The sequence below is a fragment of the Brienomyrus brachyistius genome, unplaced genomic scaffold, assembly GCF_023856365.1.
Source record: "Brienomyrus brachyistius isolate T26 unplaced genomic scaffold, BBRACH_0.4 scaffold50, whole genome shotgun sequence".
In the NCBI taxonomy this organism is placed as follows: Eukaryota; Metazoa; Chordata; class Actinopteri; order Osteoglossiformes; family Mormyridae; genus Brienomyrus; species Brienomyrus brachyistius.
In genome coordinates, this window is record NW_026042325.1 from 1,480,934 (window position 1) to 1,502,580 (window position 21,647).

Genomic DNA, 21,647 nt, shown 5'->3' on the forward strand with positions numbered 1-21,647 from the left:
TGAATTACTTTTTATTTATTCAATTTCGGAGCAATTTGAAGTTCCAAGTTGGAAAGGCGTAAAAGTGTTTTGTCGTGTTTATGACATGCCTGTATAAACCGTAACGTTCTGCTTACTGCGCGGTCCTGGAATAAATAGTTATCTTAAAACATATTACGTAAGAATAATATAACTGGAAATAGTGTATATTTTGCATTAATTAATTAGTGGTAAACGCTATCAGTGTGAAAGGTGGAAAGCTGTTTTGAAATGACCATATCATATATAACTGTTTTGTGCGTTAATGAGCAATTTTGAAAAGGTGGTGTGTTCGGTTTTCAAACTCGGTTGTAACTCATGCAGTTGTACATTAATTGAAAATTGATGTATTTACAAATATACTTCTATAACTATAGCAGTGGATAATGCACATGTTTCGGACCGAATATGTGATTAATTTCAGAAGTATTGCGATCAGTTAATTTTATTTCTGTAAACTTAATATGACATCAGGTGACCGTCCTAGTGAATTATTGTTCTTGTCATTACTAGTCTGGAAAATGGGAAGTTTGAAAGTTTGTAATTTCTGTTTTTTTGAAGGGAACCTAAATGTGCGTAATGATACTGTAGTGCAATAGATGGTGACGGATTAATCGTAGAAGGATTCGTGTTGAACTTTAAATGATCGACTGTCTAGAATAAGGCGTATATTGTGTTTACTCTTTAATATTTCATGTAAGCTGTCGTGCAACGAATTAAGTGCTTGGCTAAAAATGCATGAAAAATTGCACTTAAAAGATCATAAGAAACGAAGAACGGGCAAAAGAAGATAAAAGTGTTGACCTGTGACTCCGCGGGTCGGCAGATGAGTCCGTCTACGTATTTTACATGTATTTCTGTAAAATTCCTTGTTGTGTCTTCTTTATTCATCAGAGACAGTTGTCATAAACCCCACATTGCGCGCACGTATTTTTCCTTTGTCAGTATGGGTCAACTGCCTCGAAACAATACAAGTCGCATCTCTTTTGCTAAAAATATTGCAGTATAAAATAATACTTGTTTTTATTAAAGATAATTAAATTCTTATAAAATATTCGAGCTGTAAGTATTTTTTCATTACGTGGCACTTTTTAGTGGCAAATAATCAATTTCGCTCGATAGAATTCTTTCAGCACCCCTCAACTGCCTCGTAAAGCACATAAAAGAATTGGGTGGAGGCTTCGTCACAAGCTTCCCGGTGTATAGTTGCCAAACTTTATGGGGCTGTCCCTTAAAGTTTTTCGCGTGAGGTGTGTGAAAATTATTTGAAACGTATGCGCTTTAAATAATCTTATTAAATATCGTTTTATTTTACAAAGCCAGTTTTCCCAACCTTCTGGCCCCGATACTGTAAATACGTGCCGAGTGTGAGCATCAGTCTTTTCTTAAACAAGGCTGTAAAAGGAAGCGTCACAGCTTTATGTGACATTGAACTGAACCCTTATTTGCTCAGAAATAAAATGTTGTACAAATCAGGGTCTTACAGAAATGCGAACCTTAAAAACCTTCAAACCATTAATTAAGCCATGCGCTGTTTAACTAATCATCAATAAATGGAGCGTTATTTAAAAAAAAAAAACATTAGATACAGATAAATAATTCAGACATTCCTATACAAAGAGGATAAAGCAGGACAGCCTATCCCGTTTTTAATAAAATCTTTTATAGTATTTTAAATGCATATAAAACCTGTAATACAGAAGTTCATGTTTTGGTTTTTTTTTCTGACGTAGCCTAGTGGGTGGCACCTTCCGTACCGCAAATTGACTTAAACACGTGACCCAAATAAGACCAATCAGGGCCACCTCTAGGTTTAACTATGTTAAATGTCAGATTGCAATAAACTAGATGCTGTTGGTCAGGCCCGCTGAAATGGGCGAGCATAATCTTCTTAATCCCGGGTTTGTGGGACCGTTGGTAAACATCCACACAGGAGACACATTTTACCTGCCAAATTTCAGAGCATCGGGGGGACAGCTGGCGGGTCTGCCCTCTTTCTCCTACCCAAGAAGAGATAATGTGTGTTCTCTCCCGTGGAACCCATCGGAGCCGTGCAACGGATACTCTCAATCCTACTTAAGCGGCCCCATGTCCATTAACCCTCAGTTCAGCCGGTCTTGTGAATTACCTCGGCAAGAGGAAGGAAAATGCTATTACAGCAATATCGCCGGGCACAGAGAAACTTGCGCGGAGGGGGGCAATTTAAAGAGAGAAGACAGGGCGATGAACACATCCTCGGTGTCGTCAGATAACGGACTACATAACAGCATGAGCGGTGGTGGCGTGTTTCCTAAATTTGATTATGGGACAGAGGAGGTGATCCAAGACCCGCCGTCCTGTCCGTCCCTCGAATCTGATTCCAACTCATCTATGCTCAACGAAGGGGGCAAGACTCTCGCAAGCATCCCTCAGACCATGGCATCCCCTGGTAGCCAAGCAGGCAGTGCAGCTACGGGCGGAGGTGAGTGATGCACGTTAAACGTACGACATAAATGTACAGTCTGTGTATAATGTGTGCAGTGTAAGACCCCTGTCATTTTCTGTTGTTTATATGGTTATATAACATACTATTTATTCTGGATTGTATTTTGACTAAGCGCCACTAGGGGTAGCGCGAAAAATATCTTGGTACTCAGTCTTGGCATTCTTAGACAACACATTCCTAACCACAGGCTTTTCTCATGTGATTTTCATAAAATTTGAGTGTCATTCAAAAGTACTTAGCCATTTTGCCTTCTCCTCTTTATTTAAACTAATTTCAGGTTTAGCTCATGGACGATGTGACAGCTTTAAGCAGCAAAAAATAGTGCGAATGTTATGATGAGGAAAGACTATGCAAAGGGATTTGACGTGATTCCCCTTAGCGTAGGCAGGTATAGCGCTTCGAAAAATGAAAATAGCTTGGGGTGTTTGAAAGCTGACCTGCGCCGTCATGTTAATGCTAACTTTTACTGCAGCTGTAAAACTTGTCGTGTCACAGAGTTTGCTACTGATCTCTGTGACGTATATTCTGTAAATAGGGCGAAGGGGACATTTATCGTATTCCGCCTTTTTTTATCCAGTTCATACATTTGGTATTGATAATGTGGCTGGAAGTCACTCGAAACTATCACGTAGACCTATAACGCTAATCATTTAGATCTGATGATCTTTCACCCGAAGTATTGGACATCAGTCAGCCATTTCTACGTATTAGGGAGAGAAATTGCAAATGTAAAATCATGGTCCTTTTTAGTGCATGCTTTTAAGATAGCTAACTAATACAGCAGCCCATGTGCATAGATTTGAACTTAGAGCACACAGGCCTATAGATAGATACAGGTAATTTTAGGTGATTCACCAGTGGAGAATTTGTGCAAGGTTAAATACTGATCATTTCTGATAAACTCTGTAGCTGAAGTTCGCTTGCTTACGTTGAAACGTATTCCAACCAGGTGGCCCGTGGTACCCGATGCACGCCCGGACCCGCAAGAAACGCAAACCCTACTCCAAACTGCAGTTGGCCGAGCTGGAAGGTGAATTTATCCTCAACGAATTCATCACGAGGCAGCGGCGGAGAGAGCTCTCCGACCGCCTGAATCTCAGCGACCAACAGGTTAAGATCTGGTTCCAAAACCGGCGAATGAAGAAGAAAAGGTTGTTGCTTAGGGAGCAAGCCTTGTCATTTTATTAAAGACCTTTTAGGGCTATAACCACGATTCTGTTTGTTTTTCATTTTTAAGCATGTTGTAAATTCTTCAAGATATCCATCTTGCCTTAGTAAACCAGCATGTACAAAATATACGACATCTTTTAGATTTTAGTGTATTGTTTCAAATGATCGGATATCTACTAGTAATTATCTCAGTTATAACGTTCTCGATAAAAGTGATACTATGTAATATTTTTTTTGATAGAAAAAAAACTTTTCATACGCTAGGCGATGCCAACGCCCTTGAACTGCAAGACATTGACTGTGGACTTGACTTAAAAGGCGATACTGGTGATGAAAATGTAATTGTACATTATTCCCTAACACCACCGACTTAGAGGATTTACATTATCCTTTTAATGTAGGTTGTCAGGTTTTAGAAATGACTTTCACACTTACGCAGATATTAAATTTTTATTTTCTTCAGCGATACTAGCGGTATTAAACCCATGTAAATGAAAGTTATTCATTCTGTTAAAATAGGTCTAGTCATCTGAGTAAAGCGCTGTTATTTCAGTACAACCCCTGAAGTAATCTATTTTTCCTTTTTTTCCCAGTAGAGCAATATTAAAATCAAGTTATTAGCTGTCTAATTATTCACGTCGTCATTTTAGCTCTTTATTATAGTGCCAATAACTAGTCGTTAAGCTAACAAATGCTAGTGAGCTGAGCCCGAAACTTAAAAATTCAGGAAAATGGTTAAATGATGTTAGCGGCATCCGAGCCATCAGCAGGTCGAAAGGCATGTGTCTCTCCTTCAGCTGCCTTGTATAGTGATATTTAAAACTTCTAAGTACAGGCTCGGGTGAAAACAGTGAATTTTCGTTACACTGGTTCGGTAACCACTAGTGAATCTAGGACCGATATGTGGATTTTTTCCCCCGGAATCAGTAGAAAATAAGGCAATTTAAACTCGGATCTGCTCTGTTTATTTGGTCTTGAAGGTTCACGGTCACGGACAGGGGATCGTCTTCCGGTGTCTCTCGGAATCTGTTTCTCTACAGCCTGTTTTCTAACACAGCTAGTCGCTAAGTGCTAATTCACACAATATTCTGAAACTGTATATTTACATATCTGTATATGTTTATGTGTCTGTCGGACTTCGGTGTCTGTATATTGGTGCGGGTGGGGGGGGGGTGAGATGAAGCCCATGCTGCTATTTTGTGCTAATTAAACTTATATGCTTATTTGCTTCAAATGGTTGAATATTTGAAGAGAAAAGATTCGGTTTTGTTCCTTTATCTCAGTGGTCACGAGAAAAGAACCGGCGCATCTTATAGAAATGCAAAATTCTAAAAATCAATTACTGGGACAATTAAGTCAACGTGAGCGGGGAAATATTTGACCGTATTGAATTAGCCCTTTTGCAATATATTAAAGAAAAATATTTTCTCACTTGAGCCACACAGGGTCGTAAATATATACAGTTTAGCCGGTGATTATATTTTCATTAACAGTTACAACGCCAAATAGAGAAACCACGCTCTGCTTTTTATATATTATTCATTATTGCTTGACAAAGGTTCTCAATATCTTTATTTTGTTTGTTGTAACTGCAGTAGTAGATGCAGTGGTAGGTATAGTAATCCAATATATAAAAGCTTTACGTTGTATGTTATTTCTTGAGTGGTTTGAAGCGGGGAACCGTGATGAAATTTAGGACTAAAAAGTTGGGCAGTTTGCAGACGATGATGTGGTCCGGCTGGCGTCCCCGTTTGATATCTCTGGTGCTGCTCGTATGTCATACGTGTAATGTGATTCAAATAACTGTGTATCTTGTCCTAAAATAAAGAAACGTGATAATGACAATGATGATTGCTATTTTGGTTGCATATCCTGTGTAATCCATTGAATCTTTCCCACTTCTAGATTATCTAGACGGAAGTACCAATTCGTATGTACGGATTCATATCTGCGTTTGTAAAACGCTTTCTTGTATAATAATGTATCATGCGACTCACTTTGACGGAATGTATCAATATGTGTTTCTGAACATTAATAAAAATTGCAAATGTACCAATAAAACATGTATCATAACTTTTTTCCTAAATACGTGTATGCCAGAGACGTAATGCGCTTTGCATAGCACCTTATTTCATTAAATGACTTCCTCTTCCGAATTCAGCAAAACACCTACTGGTTTAACTCCGTGTCATAATGACAGTAAATGTCATTTTATATTCTCTGTAAATCTGGCAGTACCAGCTCTGTTTTTTTACAAGACTGCTAAGAGGGTCCAGTGAAATTATATATTTGTGCTGAAAGGCTTCTCCTGCCGTTAACTTAAGGTTTTACAAATCCATATGAAGATATGGGGACAAATGAAACAGGAAACCGTTCAACTTTATTTTACAGTAGGGTCCTTTATTCCCTGTAATTTGACATAATCGTTGTATACTCTTCCACTTTTCCCCTTTTATATAGTAAACTGTTGGTATAACCTTGGCAGAGTGTGAGTGCTGTTACGAGACGTATATGCTGTTATATGCTGTTGTTTTACTGAAAAGGTCAACATCACCCCTTGCCCTATGGGTTTTATAATATATATATCACAATATGTATCCTTTATGTAGGCGTATTCAATAAATACGTATTTATCCCCCATTTCAATAAAACGTTATAATCATAATTCGTCCTCGTATTCACATTTTCCTTTTGCATGGTTTAACTTGTGACATGAAATAGACCGCTGACTTATTTCAGTGCGTTCAAGGAAGGTATATACATTCGCTCCGATTATCATCAGAGTGACCGGAAGCTGACAGTGCTCCTATAGAAGACAGTCGTGTTTCCCTTTTGGTGTCAGCGTTTAATCAAACGAAATTATTCGTATTGCTTGAAATCGTACGAAAATCAAATTTCACATACATTCAGCAATTCCGTTTTCAATTTGATTACTATATTTGCGCAACTGAATTTATGGAGATTAAGTTTGAATTTAACCTTACAAGTCACTCCAGGTTGTTATTACGGATTCCAAGAAATATACTAGATGATTTTGAATTTGGCTAACAACATTAATACGATATTATTATATATTCGGCCTATGTATTTTTAAATGCCCCCCGATTGCTATTATTTTTGTGCCAGCGGATGGTAAATAACCCCGATTGCTGGTGTGTTCTTACTATTACAAACAATTAACCCAATAGGAATCTTTTAACCGCTTTCAAGCTATTCTTGCCATTAATTAATTACGTTATAAAATCGAATAAGCGTAGATTCGCCTCTGCGTCCGGCAGGCACTTGAAGAATAATATTTAAAACAGTCCACTCCTGAAAATGGATTGTTTCATGTGTTTCGGAACCGTTTCTTAGAGTAACATTAAGGGCTTACGTCTTTTCCAGAATCGTCTTACTTATAATATAACTCCTGACTGTTAGATTTATTGTAAATGTCTAATTTAGTCGATGTGAAATTTGTCGATATTTCATATAGTCCTGTTTTCGAGCTTTAAAATGAGTCTGACCCCTCAGGCACAACATTAAAAATGTTTCGCAATGTCATACTGAGGTTTTTTTCTATTGTTTTGAAAATGATCCAAATCCATCCAAACCGCTCCATATGATTTGATATTGGAAAAACCACAACCCTTTACAGCTTGTGTCCACGTACGCCTCCCCAGTGATCCAGTGCACTTTTATCTCACCCTGAATTCAAGCAGTGGCCTTTTCACTATAACGCAATCAGTCTCATGAAGCTGCTTGGATGTGAAATGCATGTGAAGCAAGAGCAGTCTGTGATGAGTCTGGGCTCTTACACGTATAAAGACATTATGGTTTAACCCGTCAGTTAACAGATATTCTTCCCGGAAACATTCACACTATAGATAATATAGAAGTACAGACATATTTCGCATAACATTATAATGCATTATTACATGTCTTGTATATATAACCTGAGTAAGTGCTTATGATGGGTTTAAAAACACAGTTTCACAGTTACTACTTGTTTCCATAGTTTCACGGAAGTTACGAGTTACTATAGTTCTTTCTAAACTGACCCCACTGACGAATTCATTTGCGGATAAAGCTATCGTTTCAGAAGGTTTGCGAACATGACAAATTTTTCACTCAATGACGACAATATCACTAACTTTATATAAGAACAGCTGCCACGTGTTTGTTGAATAATTTCCGAAGATAAATGTACGTTAACTTATAACACTGACAAAACAGTTAAATAATATAAAGGTATAAAGTAAAAAAAGCTGTGAGATTGAGCCGCTATCAAATAATATTTTGGCAAAATGCATGAATCTAAATGTCAATTCAAAATAATCCAGAAAATAATCCAGGCCTATCAGTTATGCTGTTTACGCATAAATGAGGAAAGCAGTGTCTGGTTCTTTGATTTCTTTACATTTACTGCTTAACTAAGCAGTATTTCGGGAGTCTCACAATACTATACATAAAAGGAAACAGTTGGTTGTAGCATAAATATATAGAAAACATACGTATCACTAACAAACGATTTCCGATATTCTATTCGGCTTCGTGTTTTCATATAGAGATATTTGAGTAGTATTTTTTTATGAATTATTAATATCATGAGTTGTCAATTGATAGAATGCATGGGGAATCGTGTAATTATCTACAGTACATGAACTTGACTTTTGAATATATTGATGATTGTGTACTTAGCGATTTGTCATCAGAACGGCACGTAGAATTTTGTCACGAGCAGTAACTTGTCTAGCTATACTCTTCATTTCTGAATAGTGGAAGCAGATAAACATACTACAGTCATTGATGTTCTCCGTACGTCGTCGATGGTGCTTTGGAAACGTGTATTGATTCTTTGAAAGTGATCAGTCAGTTTAAGATAATAATGCTTTTAATCACATACATTTGGCGTCCGGAATATGGGAGAAATGGAGAAATATGTCATTGTATGAAGCAAACACACAGACACAGGATTAATATATAATATAATATAATATAATATAATATAATATAATATAATATAATATAATTCTCTTTAGATTTTCTACGAATGTTAAATTAGCAGGTTTCCAAAGTTAGTGTCCATGAATTTCTTTAATTTTGATTAAAAATTGTTGAGAAAGTGACATCGTCGTGGTTTAGCCCATCCGACTGGATAAAGAATTTCTGGAAACTTCTCTTGTGGAGCTCAGGAGTACGGTAGGATATTTTATCTGCTTATGTTATCCATCTTGTGAGGACTGTTCATTACAGTGAATAGTTATAGGCCTATATAATGCGATATGACGAAAAAGTGTCTCACAAAGCTATATTTATCTGTATACAGCAGGCCACGTAAGTCTTAGAATATAAAGCACAGTCTATATCACATTTCTAATGCCAAGCTTTTATTTTGCGTAAGAAATATTTTTCCCAGGTAAAAATTGCACGTTTTCTTGTGCATATATGAGACCCTCCAGCACAAAACCGTACGGAAGTCGCATGGCCGTACTTTTAGATATTTTTTTGAGGATTTTTTTGTGCTTTTTCATTTGATACCATAATCCTAATTTCTAATTTTTGACCCAAGTGTACAGTTTTGTGCGGGAGGGTCACATATGTGAAAGAAATTGCACTATTTTCGTGCGTGCGAGTGCATGTGAGTATATTGTCAAGTTGGCGGAAAATAATTTGCTAGCTTGGTGATCCTGATGTTGTCTGTCGCCTTTATTAACAGCTAAATAACTCAACAATCATTTTATTTAAATATTACTGCTGTCGAGACTTTTACATATAACTTTCTATTCGTTGGTTATTACGGAGGCCTATAGTTGTCATCTCTCTAAGTTTGTTTCCTTAACATATTTCCTTTTTTCTCTAGTCGTGTTATTATTGTTCGATTTTATTATTAACTAAATTGTTGTGCATATACTGTACGTATAATGTGTTTACTACTTTTTTAATGGGTGCGCTCCGCTTGAAGGTTTATTTTATTTCAAACAATCTGTTTATTTAAAAAAATCTGGAGACTTAAGGTTATTGGTCAAGTAGAGCAAAACGTTTCTTAAGCCGTTTGGTTCGTCATTTGTCACTCGAACATTGTTCGGTCTTCATTTGGGGCTGAAATTTTTGCGAAAGATTACTTGGAGCCGCTACAACTAAACTTGGTATGAAAAATCCCTTCAGGCGAAGCGGTTTGTTTAGTTTGACTGTCAATATGAGCTATAAAATTTGTTGACTTCGTTAAATAGACTACTAGAGTGATTAATTTACCCACATTTATTGCAACTCAACTTCAGCGAATAATAAACATTTAAGGTTCGACAAAAAAATCGTGCATGTATCCAATGCAGAGAAACATAGTTTGAAACTGTGTGAATGTAAAATATTTCAATACCGCTCTCGCTCTAAAGGGTGACTGAAAGCATCTCGTGAGTTCTCTAATCTCTGTGTGGGCGGAACGCATACAAATTGAAGGTCAAGTTAGTAAAGCGCCATATATGGGGTCTCAAGGTCCATCCCAGTGAGTTTTGAAACTAAAAGCGAAGAAGGCTAATCTAGTGCAAAGAACCGTTTTTGATAAGCTGGTGTCCTTTTTTCGGGTAGGTATTTTTAATTAGGCTTAAGTGTTTCGGGATCGTAGAGACAGTGAAGGGAGTGGCTTGGAAAGTAATGTGAGGAGACATTTTGTGCTTTAGGAATGGAATATTGCACATGTCCACAGTGAATCGATTCCGACACCCCAAGCCCGGGGGTAGTGAAATTAAAACAGATACAGAAAATGCGTCAGAATGTTTAAAGCTCTAGCAGATATGAACTAATCTATATTTGGTACGAAAATTAAGATGTAGTTCCGTAAGTCATAAATCTACCTTCTATAAAACAAAACATATTTATCTTAATTCGCTGTTTTATAGATTCGGCTACAAGATACAGAAGGTGTATTAACCAGTCCTCGGGGAGAAAACAAACCACATCAAGCTTTTAAATTCTAGTCATTTGTAGTGGAGCCTTTTCTCGTGGGAGAAAACGTGCATATGTTCCAAAGAGAGGAGGGCATATTATGTGCGATGTATTAAATGCAAAATTGTATAACAGCAGTCCAGTTGTCCTTTACCTATCACAGAGTGAACTTTAAACTCGCGAAAATATAGGGAAAGGAAATGACAGCGATAATTTGGATGCAGCTTTAGGGAATAGAAACGGCTGCGCTAGCTTTGCCCAAAACAAAAGAACAAACCTAAAGTAAGCTAACTAAACACACAAGTTCCATTCCAATACTATTCTCTAGCAAATTACTTTAAAGTGCCCGATTTTGACTGAGCAAAACTGTTACACTCTAGTGGTCTGTAACAGCATATAACAATCTTACCTCTTTCATTCTCACTCTCTGACTGTAATACAAATGCAAGCATTCAATATTGAGAAATATGTAATAATATTATTATTGTTAAGTACAATGTTCTAAGTTTTGAAGACCTCAGGTGAACGTGATATTTTGATGCACTGAGTGTCCCTCAGTACGGTTCTATTAACCTCGACATCCATGCTGTGTATAGACCTATTGGGGTAAAAGCACATGCCTGTCCGTCTTGGTTTAACAAAACTCTCGCTGTTTTAATAAATACTGGACCGAACAGAAATGTCTTGAGTTGTAATTAAATTAGTAGAGAATAACACGTAGAGAACAAAAAAACGAAAGTAGAAAGAAGAAATATGACAGTAGTGGCCGCGTGAAGGTTATTACTAGGACTGAGATATGGATGGCACGAGCTTTTCAATGGCAAGAACAGTACAAGTGAGAGCTCAGCAGTACTGGGGCATCCTCAACAAAATACTAGGAGCGGGGAATTCCGGATATTTCTGTCGCTTGCTGTGAACAAATTTTGGAAAGCAATCTATTACTATATACCCTTGACCTATTATGGTGCTCTTATGGATTGTATTGTATGTAAAAGTACCCCTACTACTAATACTGCTATTAACATTAACAATATGCATCCGTGTATTTTCTGCACCCGTTTGTCATATGCAGGGTGGCGGGAGACTGGAGCCTATATCGGATAGTAATAATAATTTGTATTATTTTTCCTATCGCTGTCATACTTCTTTTAAGTAGGTAATTTATAAACCTGTGAACTTTTTTTCGAGAAAGTCTGATTCGAGAGTTTTATTTGTCACATGTATGAACGTAGTGGTACCAGGGACGGATAACGGACCCGGCCAGCGGGGCCGCTGCCCAGGGGCCCACACAACCCATAATCCGTCCCTGAGTGGTACACCAGCAGTGAATATTAAAGAATAGATGTCTTTGGATTGGAGAATCCACCCCTAAAAGCAAATTTCTTACGTTTATTGATTCATATTTCCCATTCAAATGAATATTCCAGTAGTTTCTCATGCATGGGTTAGGTAGATATTTTAAATATTTTCTGATTTTTTTTTTGTTAACTAGTCAGCCCTACAATTTGGCGCATTATACCTTTTTATAACAACAACAACAACAACAACGATAATATTACCTAATTTAAATTATTTTTTTTCTTTTGGAAGTGGCCTATTTACAACCATGCCAATAAAGATGTCGAAAAGACAATAAGCTTTTATTAAATATTTTTGTTAAATAGGCCTATACAAGATTACTGCATTTCCAAATGCAATCTCTAAATAATCCACAGAAGCTAAGCAGCATTTGCATACATTCTGCCCACTATAATTGTTCTCCCTGATGAAAAAAACAACACACAAGTTCACCACATAATTTGAAAGCACCTTCGTTACCTGGAATTATATGTGATGTGCCTTTAAATATACGTCGTGAAGAGCTACTGTCTGTTCCCGACTTATAATGTATACATGGGTCTCAAAGAGTGGGAAAGTACAGCGACCAAAAACAACGTGCAAGAGTTGAGCATTCGAAAATGTTCCAAAAAATCTTCAAAGGGTGCGTTGCCAGTCCCAAACGTTGCACGAGAAACCAGCTTAATGCCACAGGTTTCCGAACAACCTTTAAGACAGACCGGTCAAGATCAATCCGTTCGTTCTGTGACCATGACGTTGCTTGTCAAAGCGATATATTGAAAAAAAAAGAAAGAAAACGGAAAACAATCTTATTTTATCAGTACTTGACTTGCCATAACAACGAAGGTACATTGATTCACAAAATAATAAAGAAATTTACATATTGTTCATAGCGTTTTGTATACAATGTATAAAGCATGCGTCTCAATATTTTGAGATGATACGGCCGAATGTGTTGCCCGAGACCACTGTAAAAATGAACGCCTTTTGGTTGTTGCCGCGAACTGTTCACAGTTCATACAACCAAATTTAATAGTCTGGCTTACATCCAATCAAATTTATCTTGGCCATGAGGGGACAATAATATTATTTCACACGCTTGCCACATTTAGTCCTCGTTTCTGGTCGAATTTATGAGAAGATACAATAGTCGGACCAACATGACCAATGCGTACCTGAAAGGACAACAGGTTTTCTTAATTTGGTCTTTTTTTCAAAGAGCCTTCTTTAATTCTTTAGCTGTTTTACTATTATAGCGCGTAACAGAGAGGCCTTGCTTAGATTCCACACACAGATGTCGTAAAAGGTCTTTGAAAATCCGCTCTCCAACGGTGTTGTTTTGAAGCAGAGAATGTCAAATATTTACAACACCAGTTTTGGTCCCAAGACTGGAAATTTCGTAGCTTGTAGACATTTTTTGCTTTTGACAGCATATACTTTGCTTCCCAAGTATAATTACGTTATTCAGTTATTGTATTCATGAAAACAAACGTTAAAGCTAAGTACACCTAAGTCAAGTAAATAGGTCATTTCTGGGTCACATTACTGTGGAAAAAATATATTAACGAAAGCCTTAAGGAAATATCGGTATCCGTTTCAGATCTCAGTTCTCAGGGTTGTAAGAGATTATAGGCAGATAACGTGAACTGGCGTGAACTGACGTAGGAAAGTAAACTAGTGGTTCCAATGAAGGTTAAATAATATAAAAGTATTAATAATAAGATGTTAGTTTCCCTACTATCAGGCATCATGATAAAGTGGAGTGAGGTAAATCCAGTATGCTCATATTATGCATTGTTTGTTTTGAATTTACCTCTATGTTTTGCATTATTTGAGTAAGTCGTGTATAACGTCCTACGCACACGAGTGAGCCTTCTGGTCGTAGATAAGCCTTTTGGAGGGATGCCTTTTTAAGTGACTTTTGTTGTTCGGGTCTCGTTTTTCTACACTCTCTGATATTGCAGATGAATGTCCCTTTGCTATGGTCGCTCTTTTATGGTAGGAGCCGGTGAGGAGTTTAGTGGTCAAATTCAAGTGCTGTGTCTAGGTAGGGGTCTGCTTTCTTTGTACTTGGTGTTACAAGTCCGGCGCTTCAATCCTTTCATCAACGGCCGCAGCTCTTCCGCTTATTCAGAGGCTCTGCGCTTGTTTGTAAGTCTATAGGTGTAGGAATGGATGTTTCTAACATTAAAAGCCTAGTTTAAGACATTATCATTTACTTGTTTTCTCTAATCAGTTTTTTTCTGTCATAGTCTCCCCATAAAAGTACGTGTACCTGTTCGACTAATGCCTTAAGATACAATCGCGCGTCTTTTATTCTTTCCTCGTGTTCCTTTCATATAATTTTATTATTAAATTTTTTTCTTACATTTTAGTAAAATCTAGGACACTAACGCCTCTTATGCGACCAGTATCATTTCGCCGTTGTTCTGATGCATTAACCAGATTTCACAGAGTCTCAACGTTAGTCAAATTTGCACAGCCTACTGGACAAGGTACAAACAAACTATAGTACGACTATTGTTCCTCTAATACAGCCAGCCATTTGTATGTAAGTCTCATATAAACGATTACATAAATAATTATGTTTCTACTATTGTGCTCGCGATTTGTGGTTACCGTACTGGCCTGTTCCAGTGGATTTCTCATCTCAAATTACCAAGATATATAAGAAAATATATTAATCTATTAACACGCACATTTGTAATGACATTCATCAATAAACTATTATTCCGTATATTATGAGACTGTCTAAAATCTAAAGACATCGAACTCGCTTATATATATATATATATATATATATATATATATATATATATATATATATATATATATATATATATATATATATATATATATATATCAGCTATCAATATTCATAAATAAACTAACTGGTGTGAGAAAAAATTAAGGAACCGCGAGACTTCTTTTATGATGCATTTATTTGTTTGTTTGCTTGTTTATTTATATTTGCTAAAATATACCTTTAGTTAAATTTTGATTTAAATTGGTTTGTTTTTGCTTATTTATTGTGATTTCCAGATATATCACTAGGTTTAAATTCTGTTCCGACATTTACTGCAATGTGATTTTTCAAGTCCTGGCGCCATATAAGATTTTCAGCTGTAAGGGATTCAAGTCCAGCAGTTTAGACCTTTAAGAAGTAATTTACTGTTCATATTCTCAGTTTCTCCGACTCCACATTATAAGTTATTTTAAAAACGTAAGTATAAAATGAAGCATACCAGTCATGGCTTTGCAATATGGAATATCAACCACAATTTAAAGCTAAAAATATTACAGGTAATTAATGTTTATAAAACTCTCAGAATACTACTGGGAATTTTTGAACATCGTTGTGGAATTGCTACGGGGGAAATGTATTTATTATTAATTAAATGGCAAAATATTAATTCAGAAAGGGTCAGTTGAAAATGTATAGCTAATACGAAATATATACGTTACTAAATCCACGAGTAATACTGGTTTTAGTGTAAATGCAAGATCAACGATAATCTTACGCATAAAAGGAAATACATTAGAAAAATATGGTTCTGTGTTGCTGGTTTACGCTCTTGATGACAACTAGAGGGAATGCCTTATGAAAGCGGTAAGAAATCTGCTATTGATTTTCATAATGCTGCAGTGGCGTTTCGAAACCAATCGTTTGAACCTCCTAGATCATACCTAAGTGAACCACTCCTACCCATCTAAGTGTTCCAAATTGATATATGACAATATCTACTTTCGATCACGTGTCTCCGAGCGACTTAGACGGATAGCACGTCATCTCGCCTTCCCAAATTTCCCCTCCTGCAGTTCGAATCCAAAACATCTATCTATAGTACCGAGAACGAGCGAACGATGTTTAACTCGGTGAATCTAGGCAACTTCTGCTCCCAAACGCGCAAAGACAGGACTTCAGAGTTTGGGGACAGGGCAGGGTGCGCCTCCAACCTCTATCTCCCAAGCTGCACCTATTATGTGCCCGAATTTTCTGCGGTCTCTTCGTTTCTACCACAGGCCCCGTCTCGGCAAATCACCTACCCTTATTCCACAAATCTGTCTCAAGTACAACCGGTTCGAGAGGTTTCCTACGGTTTGGACCCGTCCAGTAAATGGCACCACAGAAGCAGTTATGCATCCTGCTACACAGGAGAGGACCTGATGCACAGGGACTGTCTCCCGCCATCCACCATGACAGAAATGCTTATGAAAAACGAGACTGTCTACAGCCATCACCACCATCACCATCCTAGCGCCAACCATTCATCCACAGGTTTTTACTCGAGCGTGGGGAAAAACAACGTTCTTCCTCAAGGTTTTGATCGCTTTTTCGAGAGTGCACAATGCGCTGTGGACAACCAGCTAGAGAATTGTTTACACAAAAGCGAGACGAGCAAGCTGGAGTCAGAGTCCCAGCCTTCGAACGCGATCTCCGGCGCTACAGAACCGGAAAAGGACGCGGAGGATGAGGAAGAAAATACAAATTCGGGATCCTGCGGGTCTTCCTCAGGCACGAAGGATGGAAACGCCAGCAAGAACAGCCATTCGAGTAGGTACCGAAGCTGTAAATGGAAAAAGGTGAAGGGACTAGCCCGGTGTTTTGTCGGTCAGATTTTATGTGGAGTTTTATAAGCATTCAGTGGATTTTATTATAACCTACAAAGCTCTTTCTTCCAATGCGAAGAATTTTACGATGGGAAAACGCTTTGAAAAAAAGGGATGTTATACACAGGCGCGACTATCTCAGAGTCTGTGAAATTTTAAGAGCATGCTATTGTGACAAATGCTAACTTTGATCATGAACTTGCACGTTTTAGGGTATTTCGAAAAACCAATTGGGCAGAACACTACTTTTGACGTCCTGTGAAATATCTTTGAGCGACCCTTTATGCAATTTTGCTAACACATATATTTTAGACGACATAGCTACTCCCAAACGTAACATGGAGGAAACTGAATCTAGTTCATAAAACGTTGGTGTGAACGCATTTTTCTGTTTACTTGCGAATTCACCAAGGTTCTTATGTAGTAGACTATTTCTTCTAATGCAGTGTAAATAGAAAATGTGAGCTCTGACGTTGTTTAGACTAAAAAATAAAATCAATTGTATTAAAATATAAGGACTAGCCTCAGAGCAGACCCTTGCATGGGCTAATCAGAGCATTGCTTCAAATCATACATTTATAAGATCATCACCACCACCATCGTCATCATCACAATAATCATCGTTAATTTAAAGTAGCCTAACAGTGTGCATTTTAGTACGTTTAAGGTAAAATGTCTCGTTGTTGTGTCCTCGGTAGTAAAAAAAATCTGTCGAAACGTTTAGGCCAAAGCAGACATACAGGGTTCCTTCTGAAAATACGTTTCTATGAATCTGTATATCGCGATATATATTGTACTATAAACTCCTTCTTTATGGCATGTGAAAAATTGTATAAAAATGCATTGTTTAATAACGGCTAATGCTGTTGCCAAGTACAACAATTAGTAAAACGTGAAATGAACGAACTCGCAACCTTGCTCAGGGTTAGCGGTTTGAGTATGAATGGAGGAAACCGACTTGATTTTAGATACAAGCAACAGTCTTTTGAATCTGAAATTCATGTAACTGAAGTTAGAGTTGGCGTTTTCATACTCCGGCCTTTTCGTCCATTCATTGTTGCATTTTCCTTGTAAATTGGCTACAGACACTATAGCGGATCTTAAAATATTTTCCTATGATGCAAAATACTCAAGAAAACTGACATGATATATGTAAAGCGTTTTTTAACACGGCCACGTTGATATATTTAAATTGAAAGTGGAATGTAACACACGTATTGTAGCACGAAGTGACAATCGGAAACGCGTATTTGATTCAAGGTATACAATATGTGCACCATTATTTTTGAATACTTTACCTATATTTTGTGTTTACTGACCACATTCTTATTTGTTGAACGACAAAAAAACGACTTGACCTTGTATCTCCTCTTTGCTTCGAGGTACTCCACGCGCAAGGAAGAAGAGATGTCCATACACCAAGTTTCAGATCCGGGAACTGGAACGGGAATTTTTCTTCAACGTTTATATTAACAAGGAGAAACGTCTGCAACTTTCCCGAATGCTGAACCTGACAGACCGACAGGTCAAAATCTGGTTTCAGAATCGCAGAATGAAAGAAAAGAAATTAAGCCGAGATCGTTTGCAATATTTTTCTGGCAATCCTCTATTGTGAACAGCAAGTATTATCATTAACTAAGCATCAGTATTATGATTGAAATTATAACATCAACTTTTTACTGAAGGGAAGATAAGGTTCATACAGTTAAAATGTATAACGCGGCAGCATAAATTTATTGGACTTTGAAGACTGTGTTTTCTGAGGTAATTTGCGCAATATTATGCTCTCAAAAATAGGAACCAGCGAAAGACTTTTTTCAGATTCTGAAAGACTCTAAAAACAGATGCTAAAGCATTCTAAATTTTAGTTTTCGTATTGGAAGGTTGCAAATTTGTGAAAACGATGTAGGGGCTCTTAAACTCCTAAATGTTTATCAGTAGGCCCTATACCTTCTTTTGTTTTTCATTTCGCATGCATCGTATATTATTTGTAAAATATGTAATATTCACGAAACACGATTCACGAACTTTATATTTTATAATATACGCTTAATTGTTTCTTCAGTCCTGGAGTCTTACCCTCTGCATGACAAACGGAAGACAGTCGAATTATACATAGAAAGTGATATTCAAACTGTGATGTGAGAAGTTTGTACCGGGATAATTCTCCTCGTAAAGACTATGCAACGCTCCATTTCTGACTGTATATATGTCTTTAAAACTTATTTCGAAGCCGGATCTCTGTATCAGCTTGAGTTCAGTACGTTCAGTTGTCTTTGTCGTGCGGATGGAGAATGCGGATATCATGCTGCACCGAGTAAAACAAGAATGTAAAATAAAAATGCACAGCTATTTAATTCACAAAACATCTACATTCATACTGTTGTAAATAATATTTTGAATCGCAGTTAGGCTGTTATCATAGTAATTTTATGAAATAACTGTTTCATAGCTTTCTCAAACTTGGCGTTTAGTTTAAGCTACAGCTGCCCTGGGCGTCCATTCGAATGCTTTACTTTGTGACACGCTTTTGTATACTGAACTGAGGCCTCCTCGTGCTTCTGTGATTTATTTTGTTGATGTCCTATACCAATTTAAAAAATAATTATTTAAGACAACATTATAACCTTCTAGAAACTAGTTGTAAAACAATCTATTTACTTTTTACACTGCAGACGGGGGGGAGGGGGGAATTGTGGCGAATCAGCCATAAATTCATCTTAGCACAAATTCTAGATGTTTTGTATTATCCTCTTACAAATCGTTAATTATAAATATAATCGTAATTTTGGTTTGTATTCTATTCATTTGGTCGTTATGCAGTCACGTCACAATCACCCCATTCATACAAGAGCAGATCAATCTGCAAATAATTAGGAAAACGTAATGCTGAATTGGTTTTCGTCCAGGTATGACTTGCACATAAGGGAAAACACATTGCTATTATATGTGTGTGGGAATGGGGTGATTCTCGCGTTTTTGACTTGTTGGACTGGAAATAACGCAACACCGAGTAGCGGCGTGAGACGAAAAAGGCTAATTCAGTGGTCACTAAAGGAAACAGCCACTGGTCATCTCAAAACTCTTCCAGTCTAGACACTGTCATAAAGACAGAGGCACTAAACAGCTATTTTTCCTTAATTGCACCGTCTGTTCAGTGGAGTCACACTTCCGCCGTAAACAGCAAATAAGTAAAACTCACTGCGACTTGAGCTGATGAAATCAGTAATCTACTCTGGATCGTTCGATACTCTACAGCTCAAATCCCCTGAATAACGCGTATCCGTATAAATGGCCGCTCCAACTTGGACATCTATTTCAAAGCAGCCTGTATACGCGATTTTACTGAAACTGCCTATAAAACTAAAGTTTATTGACCACGTGGCGTTTAACTGCATCCCTACTGGTAGGAAAGTATTTGGCTGAAATAAGACCGAACAGATCGGGGGGAATTAATATATATCCCTCTCTGCCACGTGAAATAGGCCTACTACAAAATGGAGCAAAAGTGCACAAAGTGAAAAACACATGGATATATTTTAAAAGCGGAATTATGAAATTTAAGGGAGGGAGGGAGTGAGTACCTACAATGCCTGTGCGTCTTTATGTGTTCGTTTGTGTATCCATGGAGACACAGAATATCTCAGAACAGTAAAAATCTTAAATATTGACTTTGAACTTCCGTGAAGTCAAGGCCGTCACCTTTAGCCCTTTGCAATAGAGAGAAATCAACGAGTTGCTTGGCCCAGAGATCTCGGCACTGACAGGACTGAAAGCCAATAAGAATTAGGGGGGGGGGGGGGGTGGGGTGGGGTTCGGGCCAAAGGGACATCTGTGAAACTTTCGTTTCATATCAAAGTACAGCATGTAACATAGTTGGTTCAATTACATGCATAGTGCACTGTCATAGATAGATAAATATTTAGAACTGAACGTCTCCTACAAATGAACCATACGCGTAAATAATCGTTGGTGTTATTGTGAAATTGAATCGCACGACGGTCAGTTTTATAAAGCCGAAGTGGACGTTTTGGCGACTTATTTGGCTGATTTCAGCTCGCGCCTTATCATCAGCCCGCTCAAGCATCTACCCATCAGCGCTAGGTATCGCGTCACTGATGCTGTATTCTATCGGGATGCGTCTAATAACCCACAAGGCGTGTTCGTCTCCTACTGACGTGATAAAGAAATCTGTAATACATAATTTGGGCCAAAAGGTGGCACCTGCGCAGTGCCGTGAATGGTTAATCCAACTGTGCTGTATTTCGGTTAGCCAATTAATTTTTTCATTGCCTATCTAAGGCGACGAATACGAAAGCGTAAATGGGAACGAAACTATGAATACCGCGCTATTTAAAATATTTGATTATTCAGAATTTGTGGGAAAAGGCTTAAATGAAATAACACAAATATTAACACTGAATACTCAAGTGTAAACTACATGCAAGACCATATAAGTTGAAGCCTCTGGATATGTTTTTGTCAGTAATATAAATTAAAAACAACGTCATATCCTATATTTTCACGAGAACAGACAAATGTTAAGCATATATACCCAAACTGGAAACGGGCTTATTGCTGCCGAACAATTTCACCGTTTCATTGTAACGGTCTTGCTTTTGATTGTTAGCGTGTTGCTGTACTTCAGTATGCAGGTATACTTATAAAAAGTAATGCTATTCGACAGAAATTAAATTATAACGATCTAAAAAATTCTTGAGTAATAAGATTTCATTTAAAAAGGCTCAGCCTGCGCACTTAAGCTAAGACTCCTGCATGGTTCCTAGACATAGAAGGTTCTTAATTTTGGAATAACTTTGCGTTTTGTGACGCCATTGGCCTAGGGCGCGCGGATCTCCATGTTACTGTTACGCTGGGACCATGAACAATTTTAGTCTCAAACAACATGAATATTGTTTCAGTTCAGAGCCATAAACAGACGGGTATGTCTTTTCGATTTCCACACTTTTGGAAATCACAGGTTTTAGTTGGATTCCACTGTCGTACGCTTTCCTCTGAAATGTAAGACTGGTACTCAGTATTTATAATAACATCGTTTATGAAATAGCCCTTTCTTAATTTTCCCTCTGCCTTCAACCGA

At 37.5% G+C, this 21,647-nt stretch overlaps 2 protein-coding genes across 2 annotated transcripts; both read left to right on the forward strand.

Annotated features, from left to right (window-relative positions):
• Positions 1 to 1,838: 1,838 nt before the first annotated feature.
• LOC125723654 (homeobox protein Hox-C12a-like) lies at positions 1,839 to 5,734 on the forward strand. The gene is made up of 2 exons (XM_049000475.1): positions 1,839 to 2,479; positions 3,453 to 5,734. Exons 1-2 carry the CDS (start codon positions 1,867 to 1,869, stop codon positions 3,689 to 3,691), a joined length of 852 nt encoding a protein of 283 aa, XP_048856432.1. The 5' UTR covers positions 1,839 to 1,866; the 3' UTR covers positions 3,692 to 5,734.
• A 9,658-nt stretch (positions 5,735 to 15,392) lies between these two features.
• LOC125723655 (homeobox protein Hox-C11a-like) lies at positions 15,393 to 20,317 on the forward strand. Its single transcript, XM_049000476.1, has 2 exons — positions 15,393 to 16,490; positions 17,929 to 20,317. The coding sequence occupies exons 1-2, from the start codon at positions 15,800 to 15,802 to the stop codon at positions 18,159 to 18,161; spliced, it is 924 nt and encodes a 307-aa protein (XP_048856433.1). The 5' UTR covers positions 15,393 to 15,799; the 3' UTR covers positions 18,162 to 20,317.
• The last annotated feature ends 1,330 nt before the right edge of the window (positions 20,318 to 21,647 follow it).

Coding starts and splice junctions, on each gene's coding strand:
- LOC125723654 (XM_049000475.1), top strand. CDS start 1,867: ATGCTGTTGGTCAGGCCCGCTGAAATGGGCGAGCATAATCTTCTTAAT. Junction 2,480..3,452: donor CAGTGCAGCTACGGGCGGAG/GTGAGTGATGCA, acceptor TATTCCAACCAG/GTGGCCCGTGGTACCCGATG.
- LOC125723655 (XM_049000476.1), top strand. CDS start 15,800: ATGTTTAACTCGGTGAATCTAGGCAACTTCTGCTCCCAAACGCGCAAA. Junction 16,491..17,928: donor CAGCAAGAACAGCCATTCGA/GTAGGTACCGAA, acceptor CTTTGCTTCGAG/GTACTCCACGCGCAAGGAAG.